The sequence below is a fragment of the Dendrobates tinctorius genome, unplaced genomic scaffold (genome assembly GCF_039654945.1).
Source record: "Dendrobates tinctorius isolate UK_male_01 unplaced genomic scaffold, ASM3965494v1 ptg000232l, whole genome shotgun sequence".
Lineage (NCBI taxonomy): Eukaryota > Metazoa > Chordata > Amphibia > Anura > Dendrobatidae > Dendrobates > Dendrobates tinctorius.
Genome location: NW_027361899.1, coordinates 5,269,161 through 5,284,053, shown reverse-complemented (window position 1 = coordinate 5,284,053; position 14,893 = coordinate 5,269,161). Strand labels below are relative to the sequence as shown.

At 49.5% G+C, this 14,893-nt stretch overlaps 1 protein-coding gene across 2 annotated transcripts in view; it reads right to left on the bottom strand.

Annotated features, from left to right (window-relative positions):
- Positions 1-14,893, bottom strand: part of ZFAND3 (zinc finger AN1-type containing 3) — a 239,952-nt gene that overhangs the window by 21,951 nt on the left and 203,108 nt on the right. For both annotated transcript variants that reach the window (XM_073556275.1, XM_073556274.1), the window contains one exon: positions 12,298-12,462. In XM_073556275.1, the coding sequence (XP_073412376.1) occupies positions 12,298-12,462 (165 nt within the window). The remainder of the gene's footprint in view (positions 1-12,297; positions 12,463-14,893) is intronic.

Genomic DNA, 14,893 nt, shown 5'->3' with positions numbered 1-14,893 from the left:
AGTGTCCTTAATGCCTAGTGACTGGAGCCTAGAGAGTAGGAGATGGTGGTCAACAGTGTCGAAAGCTGCAGATAGGTCAAGAAGAATGAGCAGAGTGTGGTCACCGTTACGTTTTGCTGTCAGAAGGTCATTGGTCACTTTGATGAGTGCAGTTTCAGTCGAATGTAGGGGGTGGAAGTTGGACTGTGAAGAGTCTAGAAGGGAGTGAGTGTTGAGGTAACGGGTAAGGCGGGAGTGAAATAGGCGTCCCAAAAGTTTAGAGATGAAGGGGAGATTGGAGACGGGTCTGTAGTTGTTTGTGCAGGATTGGTCGACAGCGGGTTTCTTTAGTAATGGAGTAACGATGGCATGTTTGAAGGAGGATGGGAAAATGCCCGAGGAGAAGGAGAGATTAAAGATTGTAGTTAGGTGAGTTGTGACGACTGGAGAGAGAGACTGGAGGAGATGTGAGGGAATGGGGTCGGTAGTGCATGTAGCCGGACGAGAGGAGTCTGGAGACTTCTGTGATGGGATCAAATGTGGAAAGTGAGCCAGGGGAGATGCACGAAGGGATGGGAGTCACAGCACTTGGTGGTTGGGACCAGATTTCCTGACGGATATTACCTATTTGCTCTATGAAGTGGGAGGCCAGGTCATCAGCACAAATGTCTGTGATAGGGGCTTGTGCTTTTGGCCTGAGGAGTGAAAAGTGTTGAAAAGTTTCTTGGGGTTGTTGGCTAGTGAGGAGGTCAGGGTGGTGAAGTAGGTCTGTTTGGCGAGGTGAAGGGCAGCGTTGTTGGTTCTTAACATAAATTTGAAGTGGATGAAGTCTTCTGGTGTGCGGGTTTCTCTCCATCGGCGTTCAAGCACTCCTAGAGCATCGCTGGAGAAGTTGAGTTTGCGATGTGAGCCAGGGCTGTTTTACTCTGTGCTTGGAGGTTCTGAGGGTGAGAGGCGCTACTTGGTCAAGGGTGGTTGTAAGAGTGTCGTTGTAGTGATGAACACCCAAATCAGGACAGGAAAAAGAGGAGATTGGGGACAGTGATGAGTGTAGGGAGTCTGAATGTGTCTGAGGGTTAATGGCTTGTGGATTTCTGATTGTGTGGTAGGTAGGAGTGAGCTGGGTTGGGTGAGGATTTGTGAGCGTGAAGGAGAGAATGTTGTGGTCAGAGAGGGGAAGCGGTGAGTTATTTAGGTGGGAGATTGAACAGAGCCGGCCAAAGACCAGGTCAAGGGTGTTATCGTCCTTGCGTGTCTCAGAGGTTGAAAGCTGCGAGAGGCCTAGAGAGGTGGTTAGTGATAGAAGCTGGGATGCAGATGTGGAAGTAGGGCTGTTAATGGGGATGTTGAAGTCTCCCAGGATGAGGGTTGGTAGTTCTGAGGATATGAAGTGCGGCAGCCAGGCAGAAAAGTGGTCAAGGAAGTGGGTGGATGAGCCTGTGGGCTGGTATATGACTGCTACTCTGAGGGAGAAGGGACGGAAGAGCCTGATGGTGTGGACCTCAAAAGAAGGGAATGAGAGTGATGGAACTGGGGGGATGACCTGGAAAGTGCATGCATGCATGGGAGAAGAGTATGCCGACTCCACCACCAAGTCTGCTTGTGGGTCTCGGGGAATGAGAGAATTGTAAGCCACCATAGGAAATGGCAGCGTATATAGTGTGCGCAGTGTATATAGTGTGTGGTAAGCGCAGTGTATATAGTGTGTGCAGTGTATATAGTGTGTGGTATGCAGTGTATACAGTCTGCGCAGTGTATATAGTGTGCGGTACGCACAGTGTATATGGTGTGCGCAGTGTATATAGTATGTGGTATACGCAGAATATATAGTGCGCAGTGTGTATACAGTGGGGCAAAAAAGTATTTAGTCAGTCAGCAATCGTGCAAGTTCCACCACTTAAAAAGATGAGAGGCGTCTGCAATTTACATCATAGGTAGACCTCAACTATGGGAGACAAACTGAGAAAAAAAAATCCAGAAAATCACATTGTCTGTTTTTTTTTCATTTTATTTGCATATTATGGTGGAAAATAAGTATTTGGTAAGAAACAAAATTTCATTTCAATACTTTGTGATATATCCTTTGTTGGCAATGACAGAGGTCAAACGTTTTCTGTAAGTCTTCACAAGGTTGCCACACACTGTTGTTAGTATGTTGGCCCATTCCTCCATGCAGATCTCCTCTAGAGCAGTGATGTTTTTGGCTTTCGCTTGGCAACACGGACTTTCAACTCCCTCCAAAGGTTTTCTATAGGGTTGAGATCTGGAGACTGGCTAGGCCACTCCAGGACCTTGAAATGCTTCTTACGAAGCCACTCCTTCGTTGCCCTGGCGGTGTGCTTTGGATCATTGTCATGTTGAAAGACCCAGCCACGTTTCATATTCAATGCCCTTGCTGATGGAAGGAGGTTTGCACTCAAAATCTCATGATACATGGCCCCATTCATTCTTTCATGTACCCGGATCAGTCGTCCTGGCCCCTTTGCAGAGAAACAGCCCCAAAGCATGATGTTTCCACCACCATGCTTTACAGTAGGTATGGTGTTTGATGGATGCAACTCAGTATTCTTTTTCCTCCAAACACGACAAGTTGTGTTTCTACCAAATAGTTCCAGTTTGGTTTCATCAGACCATAGGACATTCTCCCAAAACTCCTCTGGATCATCCAAATGCTCTCTAGCAAACTTCAGACGGGCCCGGACATGTACAGGCTTAAGCAGTGGGACACGTCTGGCACTGCAGGATCTGAGTCCATGGTGGCGTAGTGTGTTACTTATGGTAGGCCTTGTTACATTGGTCCCAGCTCTCTGCAGTTCATTCACTAGGTCCCCCCGCGTGGTTCTGGGATTTTTGCTCACCGTTCTTGTGATCATTCTGACCCCACGGGGTGGGATTTTGCGTGGAGCACCAGATCGAGGGAGATTATCAGTGGTCTTGTATGTCTTCCATTTTCTAATTATTGCTCCCACAGTTGATTTCTTCACTCCAAGCTGGTTGGCTATTACAGAGTCAGTCTTCCCAGCCTGGTGCAGGGCTACAATTTTGTTTCTGGTGTCCTTTGACAGCTCTTTGGTCTTCACCATAGTGGAGTTTGGAGTCAGACTGTTTGAGGGTGTGCACAGGTGTCTTTTTATACTGATAAGTTTAAACAGGTGCCATTACTACAGGTAATGAGTGGAGGAAAGAGGAGACTCTTAAAGAAGAAGTTACAGGTCTGTGAGAGCCAGAAATCTTGATTGCTTGTTTCTGACCAAATACTTATTTTCCACCATAATATGCAAATAAAATGAAAAAAAAACAGACAATGTGATTTTCTGGATTTTTTTTTCTCAGTTTGTCTCCCACAGTTGAGGTCTACCTATGATGTAAATTACAGACGCCTCTCATCTTTTTAAGTGGTGGAACTTGCACTATTGCTGACTGACTAAATACTTTTTTGCCCCACTGTATATTGTGCGCAGTGTAAATAGTGTGTGGTATACACAGTATATATAGAGTGCGAAGTGTATACTGTATGTGGTATACGCAGAGTATATAGTATGCAGTGTGTATATAGTGTGTGAAGTGTAAATAATGTGTGGTATGCGCAGTGTATACAGTATGTGGTGTGCGCAGTAGATAAATCATCAAAAAGTGAATTTATTTCAGTTATTCAATACAATAAGCGAAACTAATATTATACATTTTAGAGCTCTTCATGCTTCCCTCTGCCGACAAGCTTTAGGCTGAGTTTACACGTTGCGTTTCTTTCGCATTTCCGCGGCGGTTTTAACCGCGCGATTTTGCCGCGAAAAATAAGCATCCCATGCATTCCTATGGGATTCCGCAATGCTGTGCTAATGCTGCGTTTTTTACCGCGGCGGAATCGCATCGTGGTAAAAAACGCAGCATGCTCATTAATTTCGCGGAATCGCGGCGATCCCGCACCCATAGGAATGCATTGTTCCGCTTACTTCCCACATGTGGCTGTGCACACCATGCGAAAAGTAAGCAGAACATTTGCGGATGGTACCCACGGTCCGGAGGAGAGGAGACTGTCCTCCGGGCTGTGGGTACAATATCCCTGTAAAAAATAGAATTTAAAATAAAAAATATTGTTATTCTCACCTTCCGACGTCCCGCGCAGCCTTCCCGCCTCTCTCCACGCTCCCGGTCCCAGTAAGCCTTTGCGAGCGGTGACGTCCGTTCTCGCGGGATCGCAAAGTCTCAAGGTCATTCGCGCGACGTCATCGCGAATGACAGCGAGACGTCGCGATCCCGCGAGAACAGACGTCATCGCGGTAATTGTCGCAAAGGATTACTGGGACCGGGAGCGTGGAGAGAGGCGGGAAGGCTGCGTGGGACGTCGGAAGGTAAGAATAACAATATATATATTTTTTATTATTATTTTTTACATTCTTTTACTATTGAGGCCGCATGCTCCAGATCACTTGGAAAATGCTAGCAATTCTGAAAGCTAATTACACTTGCAAAATGCTAGTTTTTCCGTGGGAAAATAGCGGGAATTTAAAATGCGATTTTCCCGCTGAATGGAATTCCGGAATTCTCGCGGTAATTTCCGCGAGAGTTCCGCTACGTGTGAACCCAGCCTTATGGAGATGGAAATGTCATTCTCCAGCAGGACTTGGCCCCTGTCCACACTGCCAAAAGTACCAATACCAGGTGTACACACAACAGTATCACTGGGCTTGATTGGCAGCAAACTCGCCCGACCTTAACCCCATAGAGAATCTATGGAGTATTATCAAGAGGAAGATGAGACACATCAGACCCAACAATGCAGACGAGCTGAAGGCTGCTATCAAAGCAACCTGGGCTTCCATAACCCCTCAGCAGTGCCACAGGCTGATCGCCTCCATGCCATGCTGCATTGATGCAGGATTTGATGCCAAAGGAGCCTGACCAAGTATTGAGAGCATTTACTGATCATACATTTCAGTAGGACATTTCTGATTTTACAATCATTTTCCAAGCTGGTGTTATAAAGTATTCTAATTTCCTGAGATAATGACTTCTGGGTTCTCATTGGCTGTAAGCCACAATCATCAACATTACCAGAAATAAACCCGTGACATAGATCACTCTGTGTGTAATGACTCCATAGAACAGAGAAGAGTCACTGTTTGTATTGAAGAACTGAAATAAATTCACTTTTTGATGATATTCTCATTTAGTGAGAAGCTCCTGTATATAGCGTACGGTGTGTGTATACTATACACTTGGTACAGTGTAGTGTGCAGTGACCGTGTTGTACATGTTGTGTATAGTATGCAGTTTATCTGTGGCGTGCTGCACCACGTAGTGTGTATACAGTGTACAATATGTATACTGTGTACAGTGTGCACTAGGTATACTGGATGTATACAGTATGCACCATGTATATACTCTGTATATATGTTCTGGGCTCAGTGTATACTGTGTACATTGTGTGTAAGGTCACTGGCACAGGCAGCAGTAGCAGTGCAGCTGCAGCAGTTCTTAGTTCAGTCACGTCGGTCTTGTGCTTTCCTCCAGGAGCCGGGCAGGCGGCAGCGATATTACCGGACTCACACTGATCTGTTCTGCGCTGATTTTACAAACACACCGCCTTTTAACTCTGCTGGTCTCATTTTCTGTAGCAGTTTCAATTTAAGCGATTTCTTAAGTGCACGGCTCGTGGGCGGCTCTTACCGTCTAAAGTCACCTTCCAGATCAGAAATAAGAAAAGTAATATTTTAACAAAGACCTGGAAACCGGGAAAATCTGGACTGAAAGGAGAATGTGCTAAGCGCCATTAGTACACAGCAGGGGGAAATCACAGGTCCGAGCGCCATCAACACAACCAACACTGCTGGGTCTGACCACAGGTCCAAGCGCCATCAGTACACTACTGCACTGCAAGGTGGGATCACAGGTCCGAGCGCCACCAATACACTACAACACTGCAAGGTGGGATCACAGGTCCATGCGCCACCAATAGACTACAACACTGCAAGGTGGGATCACAGGTCCGAGCGCCATCAGTACACTACAACACTGCAAGGTGGGATCACAGGTCCGAGCGGCATCAGCACAACCAACACTGCGGGGTCTGATCACAAGTCCGAGAGCCATCAGCACACTACAACACTGCAGGGTGGGATCACAGGTCCGAGCGCCATCAGCACACTACAACACTGCAAGGTGGGATCACAGGTCCATGCGCCACCAATACACTACAACACTGCAAGGTGGGATCACAGGTCCATGCGCCACCAAACACTACAACACTGCAAGGTGGGATCACAGGTCCGAGCGCCACCAATACACTACAACACTGCAAGGTGGGATCACAGGTCCATGCGCCACCAATACACTACAACACTGCAAGGTGGGATCACAGGTCCATGCGCCACCAATACACTACAACACTGCAAGGTGGGATCACAGGTCCGAGCGCCATCAGTACACTACAACACTGCAAGGTGGGATCACAGGTCCGAGCGGCATCAGCACAACCAACACTGCGGGGTCTGATCATAGGTCCGAGAGCCATCAGCACACTACAACACTGCAGGGTGGGATCACAGGTCCGAGCGCCACCAATACACTACAACACTGCAAGGTGGGATCACAGGTCCGAGCGGCATCAGCACAACAAACACTGCGGGGTCTGATCACAGGTACGAGAGCCATCAGCACACTACAACATTGCAGGGTGGGATCACAGGTCCGAGCGCCACCAATACACTACAACACTGCAATGTGGGATCACAGGTCCATGCGCCACCAATACACTACAACACTGCAAGGTGGGATCACAGGCCCGAGCACCATCAATATATTACAAACTACAAGGTGGGATCACAGGTCCGAGCGCCATCAGTACATTACAATACTGCAAGGTGGGATCACAGGTCCGAGCGCCATCCGTACATTACAACACTGCAAGGTGGGATCACAGGTCCATGCGCCACCAATACACTACAACACTGCAAGGTGGGATCACAGGTCCGAGAGCCATCAGCACACTACAACACTGCAGGGTGGGATCACAGGTCCGAGCGCCATCAGCACACTACAACACTGCAAGGTGGGATCACAGGTCCATGCGCCACCAATACACTACAACACTGCAAGGTGGGATCACAGGTCCGAGCGGCATCAGCACAACCAACACTGCGGGGTCTGATCATAGGTCCGAGAGCCATCAGCACACTACAACACTGCAGGGTGGGATCACAGGTCCGAGCGCCACCAATACACTACAACACTGCAAGGTGGGATCACAGGTCCGAGCGGCATCAGCACAACCAACACTGCGGGGTCTGATCACAGGTACGAGAGCCATCAGCACACTACAACATTGCAGGGTGGGATCACAGGTCCGAGCGCCACCAATACACTACAACACTGCAAGGTGGGATCACAGGCCCCGGACACCATCAATATATTACAAACTACAAGGTGAGATCACAGGTCCGAGCGCCACCAATACCCTACAACACGTAAGGTGTGATCACAGGTCCGAGCGCCATCAGTACATTACAACACTGCAAGGTGGGATCACAGGTCCGAGCGCCATCAGTACACTACAATACTGCAAAGTGGGATCACAGGTCCGAGCGCCACCAATACACTACAACACTGTGGTGAGATCCCAGGTCCGAGCGCCACCAATACACTACAACACTGTGGTGGGATCACAGGTCCGAGCGCCATCCGTACATTACAACACTACAAGGTGAGATCACAGGTCCGAGCGCCATCAGTACATTACAACACTGCAAGGTGGGATCACAGGTCCGAGCGCCACCAATACACTACAACACTGCAAGGTGGGATCACAGGTCCGAGTGCCATTAATACATTACAACACTGCAAGGCGAGATCACAGGTCCGAGCGCCACCAATACACTACAACACTGCAAGGTGGGATCACAGGTCCGAGTGCCATCAGTACATTACAACACTACAAGGTGAGATCACAGGTCCGAGCGCCATCAGTACATTACAACACTGCAAGGCGAGATCACAGGTCCGAGCGCCACCAATACCCAAGAACACGTAAGGTGTGATCACAGGTCCGAGCGCCATCAATACACTACAACACTGCAAGGTGGGATCACAGGTCCGAGTGCCATCAATACACTACAACACTGCAAGGTGGGATCACAGGTCCGAGTGCCATCAGTACATTACAACACTACAAGGTGAGATCACAGGTCCGAGCGCCATCAGTACATTACAACACTGCAAGGCGAGATCACAGGTCCGAGCGCCACCAATACCCAAGAACACGTAAGGTGTGATCACAGGTCCGAGCGCCATCAGTACATTACAACACTACAAGGTGAGATCACAGGTCCGAGCACCATCAGTACACTACAATACTGCAAAGTGGGATCACAGGTCCGAGCGCCACCAATACACTACAACACTGTGGTGAGATCCCAGGTCCGAGCGCCACCAATACACTACAACACTGTGGTGGGATCACAGGTCCGAGCGCCATCCGTACATTACAACACTACAAGGTGAGATCACAGGTCCGAGCGCCATCAGTACATTACAACACTGCAAGGTGGGATCACAGGTCCGAGCGCCACCAATACACTACAACACTGCAAGGTGGGATCACAGGTCCGAGTGCCATCAATACATTACAACACTGCAAGGCGAGATCACAGGTCCGAGCGCCACCAATACACTACAACACTGCAAGGTGGGATCACAGGTCCGAGTGCCATCAGTACATTACAACACTACAAGGTGAGATCACAGGTCCGAGCGCCATCAGTACATTACAACACTGCAAGGCGAGATCACAGGTCCGAGCGCCACCAATACCCAAGAACACGTAAGGTGTGATCACAGGTCCGAGCGCCATCAGTACACTACAACACTACAAGGTGAGATCACAGGTCCGAGCACCATCAGTACACTACAATACTGCAAGGTGGGATCACAGGTCCAAGCGCCATCAGCACAACCAACACTGCAAGGTGGGATCACAGGTCTGAGCGCCACCAATACCCTACACAACACTGCAAGGTGGGATCACAGCACCTCCCAGCAGTCAGAAAGCAGCTGTTTCTGGAAGATTCAACATTGTGTCTGGTTTTGCTGCTCAGCTCTATTGTAATACATGGGGACCTGGTCTCGTGTGCCTTCTTTCTTTTGGTTGTGGATGATACTGCAGCTCATTCCCATTCACGTGAATGATGCCAAAGTGCAGTACCGAACACAGCCTGTGGATAGGGGTGGCGCTGTATTTTGAAAACAAAAGTTTCTATGTTTTTCTAAACCTGGGCAACGTCTCCCCAAGCAGTGCACAGGTCTGCAGACCCCTTCCCTTTCAGCATCCAGGGGTGCAGTACCGCGACTTGTCTTGGCACGAAGCAAGGATCCTAAACAATTAGCTATTCCCCTGGCCGCTCCCGCTCGGCTGGGTGAGGGCACACAACTCATCCTACAAATTGCTCTTTTGAAGATCAAAGCAGAGCGGAATTTGTCTGTATGCGCAGCAGACGAGATTGTAATTTAATGAATTTCTCCCTCCTTCACTTGGCAGCATTCCCGTAGTGGGCTCCAGGGCGAAGACTCACGGACGACGAAGCACAAAAAAAAACAGGGAGGTGTAAAGACTGGGGGGCGGGGGAGCGGGGGGCCTGGTGGCTTCGGCTCTCCTGAGCTCTCTCTTTGGCTTTAATTGGCACCTCATTAAAAAGTAATGAAAATGACATCTTCTGTTCTCGCTGCTTCGGGCTCCGAGGGCTACAAAGGGGCCGAGCGCAATTCACAACACGTTCAATTTATAAAGCAAAGCCTCTTAAGCATTATTTATGAGCCGCGATTTCCTGCCAGAGCCTAATAACCTGTAATAGGGGCAAAGCTGCTCCTCCGCCTCTGTGGCCCCGCAGGCCTTATTCTGGGGTAACGCCCAGGGCCCCAGTGCACGGCCCCTCTGACCAGACCATACGCTCACTGGTCCAGTCTCTTATACTTAAACCGCCCCCCCATCGAGTCCTCGCACACATCGGGGTTTGTTGCAATGTATCACCCCCAGCTACACATATCTCTCCTGTCCTGGTCGCTTCTTACAATGTATCCGTGCAGGTAAAATGTATCAGTCTGGTGTTCCAGCTGTTTAGTTCACAGCGGATTGTCTACACTGGATACAATTGTAACAATCCTTCAGCTGTGAGTATTAGGTCAAATTGGGTTTTAATCTCTGGTTCAATAATGTTAGCATTCACTGACGGCAATTAGAGACCATGGAAAGAGTGAAGCAATAGAACGTCAAGACTGATAAAAAGTTGCGTAAGTTTCATTATAAGGTGATAACATAAGAATGGACAATTCCTGCTCTGCCCTTGTGCATCAGACAGGACAAAACGACCCAGGTCAACAGCTCTTTGGGTAAAAAAGACCCGGACCCTGGGAGGGGCTGGACACAGGATCCTGGGCTTCATATGATCACTGAGGGGCTGGAGACAGGATCCTGGGCTTCTCATGATCACTGAGGGGCTGGAGACAGGATCCTGGGCTTCTCATGATCACTGAGGGGCTGGAGACAGGATCCTGGGCTTCTCATGATCACTGAGGGGCTGGAGACAGGATCCTGGGCTTCTCATGATCACTGGGAGGGGCTGGAGACAGGATCCTGGGCTTCTCATGATCACTGGGAGGGGCTGGAGACAGGATCCTGGGCTTCTCAGGCTTACTGTGGGGGCTGGAGAAAGGATCCTGGGCTTCTCATGATCACTGGGAGGGGCTGGAGAAAGGATCCTGGGCTTCTCATGATCACTGGGAGGGGCTGGAGACAGGATCCTGGGCTTCTCATGATCACTGAAGGGCTGGAGACAGGATCCTGGGCTTCTCATGATCACTGGGAGGGGCTGGAGACAGGATCCTGGGCTTCTCAGGCTTACTGTGGGGGCTGGAGACAGGATCCTGGGCTTCTCATGATCACTGAGGGGCTGGAGACAGGATCCTGGGCTTCTCATGATCACTGGGAGGGGCAGGAGACAGGATCCTGTTCTTCTCATGAGCACTGGGGGCTGTAGACAGGATCCTGGGCTTCTCATGATCACTGAGGGGCAGGAGACAGGATCCTGGGCTTCTCATGATCACTGGGAGGGGCTGGAGACAGGATCCTGGGCTTCTCATGATCACTGAGGGGCTGGAGACAGGATCCTGGGCTTCTCATGATCACTGAGGGGCTGGAGACAGGATCCTGGGCTTCTCATGATTACTGGGGAGCTGGAGACCAGACCATGGGCTTGTCAGCTTGTCATGCCTACTGGGGGTGGGGGGCCACGAGAACGGACCCTGGGCTTGTCATGATTACTGGGGGCCACGAGAACGGACCCTGGGCTTGTCATGATTACTGGGGGCCACAAGAACGGACCCTGGGCTTGTCATGATTACTGGGGGCCACGAGAACGGACCCTGGGCTTGTCATGATTTCTGGGGGCCATGAGAACGGACCCTGGGCTTGTCATGATTACTGGGGGCCATGAGAACGGACCCTGGGCTTGTCATGATTTCTGGTGGCTGATGAATACTCTGGTAATTTCGGAGGTTATCTGGAGATGCGCCACCCGGGGATTCCTCTACTCTACACTGTCGCAGTATATAGCAAATTAAAGATACACATTTATCTCATTAAAATATTTTTTGGCTTTGGGGAAAATCATTTTGATGAATGTTTAATGGTAATTTATGAGCTGTAATCAGGAGGGTGATAATAGTGCAGAGCAGTGACCTGAGAAATGAGGCCGAGGGAAAGCGCCCTGTGGGGAGCGGGGAGGTCTGTGCAGATAGCTACATCATACATCATATTTCACATCTTACATTGCAGCCAAATCTAAACACTAAATTATTCATTTTGCACCATTTAGTGTTAATCGCGACTTGAACTTTAGTCACAATCAAAGCTGCATTCAAAATATTCTACAAAATCAGAATAACCAGAACTGGAACCAGTTACACTCCAGTCACATCTAGCGCTGCATTTATAATTCCCATATTCCAGTCACAGCTAGAGCTGCATTTATAATTCCCATACTCGTCACATCTAGAGCTGCATTTACAATTCCTACCCTCCTGTTACATCCAGAGCTGTGTCTGACCTATGTTCCATATCTCTCGCAATGCATTGAATTAGCAGGAAGGGAATGGAGAACCTTCAGTCATAAAGTTAACAAATACAGCAGAATTGTGAGTGCTGCTCTGGAGGCATTTGTATGAATAGAAGATCTACAAACTACAAGCAGAAGCGCTACAAATGACATGTCCTGCAGCCCGGAGTAATGGTGTGTGGGGTAGAACATTAGGCAATTGTGATCGACTCACCGCAGCGACAAGACCCCAACTCCTGTTGTACCAACTCCAGTTTTATTTGGCAGCGGAAGCAGCGGCGTCGGCTCTTCTGTTTGGGGCGGTTACGGTCGGTTCCTTCCACGCTGTCTAGTAATCGAGGCCGTTTCATGGGAGAAGCTTCATCCTCTGATTGGGAATCTGAAAGCGAAACAATGTATCAGTGAATAATGGGGACAGCTACAAAGATACCAGGTCACCGAGGAGGAAGAGGGTGAATGTACACGCACTCATATACATGAAGCCTACAGAGAACCGTCTGGACACCACTCATGACAACGGAGGACCAAGCACTGCAACTTCCAAGGTATGGGGAATCTCAGATGAATTTTCTGGAAAATTACGATGTATAATATACATTTGAATTCTTATATCAAAGTCATATAGTCACTTCCGCAACTTTTAAAACAAGGCCAGGGACTACCCTCAGTCCCTGGGGTTGGGTGGCATTGTGCCCTCCGTCGCTGGGGGTTCGGTGGTATTGTGCCCTCAGTCACTGGGGGTTCGGTGGTATTGTGCCCTAAGTCGCTGGGGTTGGGTGGTGTAGTGCCCTCAGTCGCTGGGGTTGGTTGGTGTAGTGCCCTCAGTCGCTGGGGTTGGGTGGTGTAGTGCCCTCAGTCGCTGGGGTTGGGTGGTGTAGTGCCCTCAGTCGCTGGGGTTGGTTGGTTGAGTGCCCTCAGTCGCTGAGGTTGGGTGGTGTAGTGCCCTCAGTCGCTGAGGTTGGGTGGTGTAGTGCCCTCAGTCGCTGAGGTTGGGTGGTGTAGTGCCCTCAGTCGCTGATGCTGGTTGGTATAGTGCCCTCAGTCGCTGGGGTTAGGTGGTATAGTGCCCTCAGTCCTTGGGGTTAGGTGGTGCTGTACCCTCAGTCACGGATGTCGATTAGTTTAGTGCCCTCAGTCGCTGGGGTTGGGTGGTGTAGTGCCCTCAGTCGCTGGGGGTGGTTGGTTGAGTGCCCTCAGTCGCTGAGGTTGGTTGGTATAGTGCCCTCAGTCCCTCAGGTTGGGTGGTGGTGTGCCCTCAGTCGCTGGGGTTGGGTGGTGTAGTGCCCTCAGTCGCTGGGGTTGGGTGGTGTAGTGCCCTCAGTCGCTGGGGGTTCGGTGGTGTAGTGCCCTCAGTCGCTGAGGTTGGGTGGTTTAGTGCCCTCAGTCCCTCAGGTTGGGTGGTGTAGTGCCCTCAGTCGCTGGGGTTGGGTGGTTTAGTGCCCTCAGTCGCTGGGGTTGGGTGGTGTAGTGCCCTCAGTCGCTGGGGGTTCGGTGGTGTAGTGCCCTCAGTCGCTGAGGTTGGGTGGTTTAGTGCCCTCAGTCCCTCAGGTTGGGTGGTGTAGTGCCCTCAGTCGCTGGGGTTGGGTGGTTTAGTGCCCTCAGTCGCTGGGGTTGGGTGGTGTAGTGCCCTCAGTCGCTGGGGGTTCGGTGGTGTAGTGCCCTCAGTCCCTCAGGTTGGGTGGTGTAGTGCCCTCAGTCGCTGGGGTTGGGTGGTTTAGTGCCCTCAGTCCCTGGGGTTGGGTGGTGTAGTGCCCTCAGTCCCTGGGGTTGGGTGGTTTAGTGCCCTCAGTCCCTCAGGTTGGGTGGTGTAGTGCCCTCAGTCGCTGGGGTTGGGTGGTTTAGTGCCCTCAGTCCCTGGGGTTGGGTGGTGTAGTGCCCTCAGTCCCTGGGGTTGGGTGGTGTAGTGCCCTCAGTCCCTCAGGTTGGGTGGTGTAGTGGATTAGCAGCAGGCTAGTACCGATTAACTTACAACATTAAAACAAATCTACTTTAGTAGAACCCATTAAAAAGGAAAATTCCTAGTAAAAGTGCACGTAACAAAGACAAACACACAAATATAGACTCTCCCAATATCCTGTACAGATTGTCAAAAATAGACCCCAATGATCTCCTCAAAAGCCCACTGTTATTATAACAGTTATTGTGTTCAGGGGCAATATGACCAATCCAACTGAAACCAGGATTTCCCCTTATTGTACGATCATTGAGGCCAAAAATCCCGTTCCTCATTAATATATGGGAAATGAGAATTGTCTATGATGAATCAAAAGCTCAATCCAAACAATACAGTGGTATAACCCCTTCTACATAGAGGCACCAAAAAAACCATAAGACATTCTAGCAGCAGTATAATAGCGTAAATAAAAATGGCATCTCTTGCAAACTGAGGCACATTAAAGAATAGATGCTGTCTTCCCATTCGGTCATACATCAAAGTTTTCTAACCTCTAGTTTTTTAAAGTTTGCATTAATGGCATATACACAGGGAGGATCTCACCCATATGAAATGGTAATGATTCCTCCATCTCATCAGCCATGCCATGGCATTTTTGGAATGTGAAGCATCTATTCACATCACGCTAACTCCCCTGATGATCTGGACAACAGTGAAAACGCGTCGGGGACGGGAGATGCTTTCAGATGGAAGAATCATTACCATTTCATATGGGTGAGATCCTCCCTGTGTATATGCCATTAATACAAACTTTAAAAAACTAGAGGTTAGAAAACTTTGATGTATGACCGAATGGGAAGACAGCATCTATTCTATAATGTGCCTCAGTTTGCAAGAGATGCCATTTTTATTTACG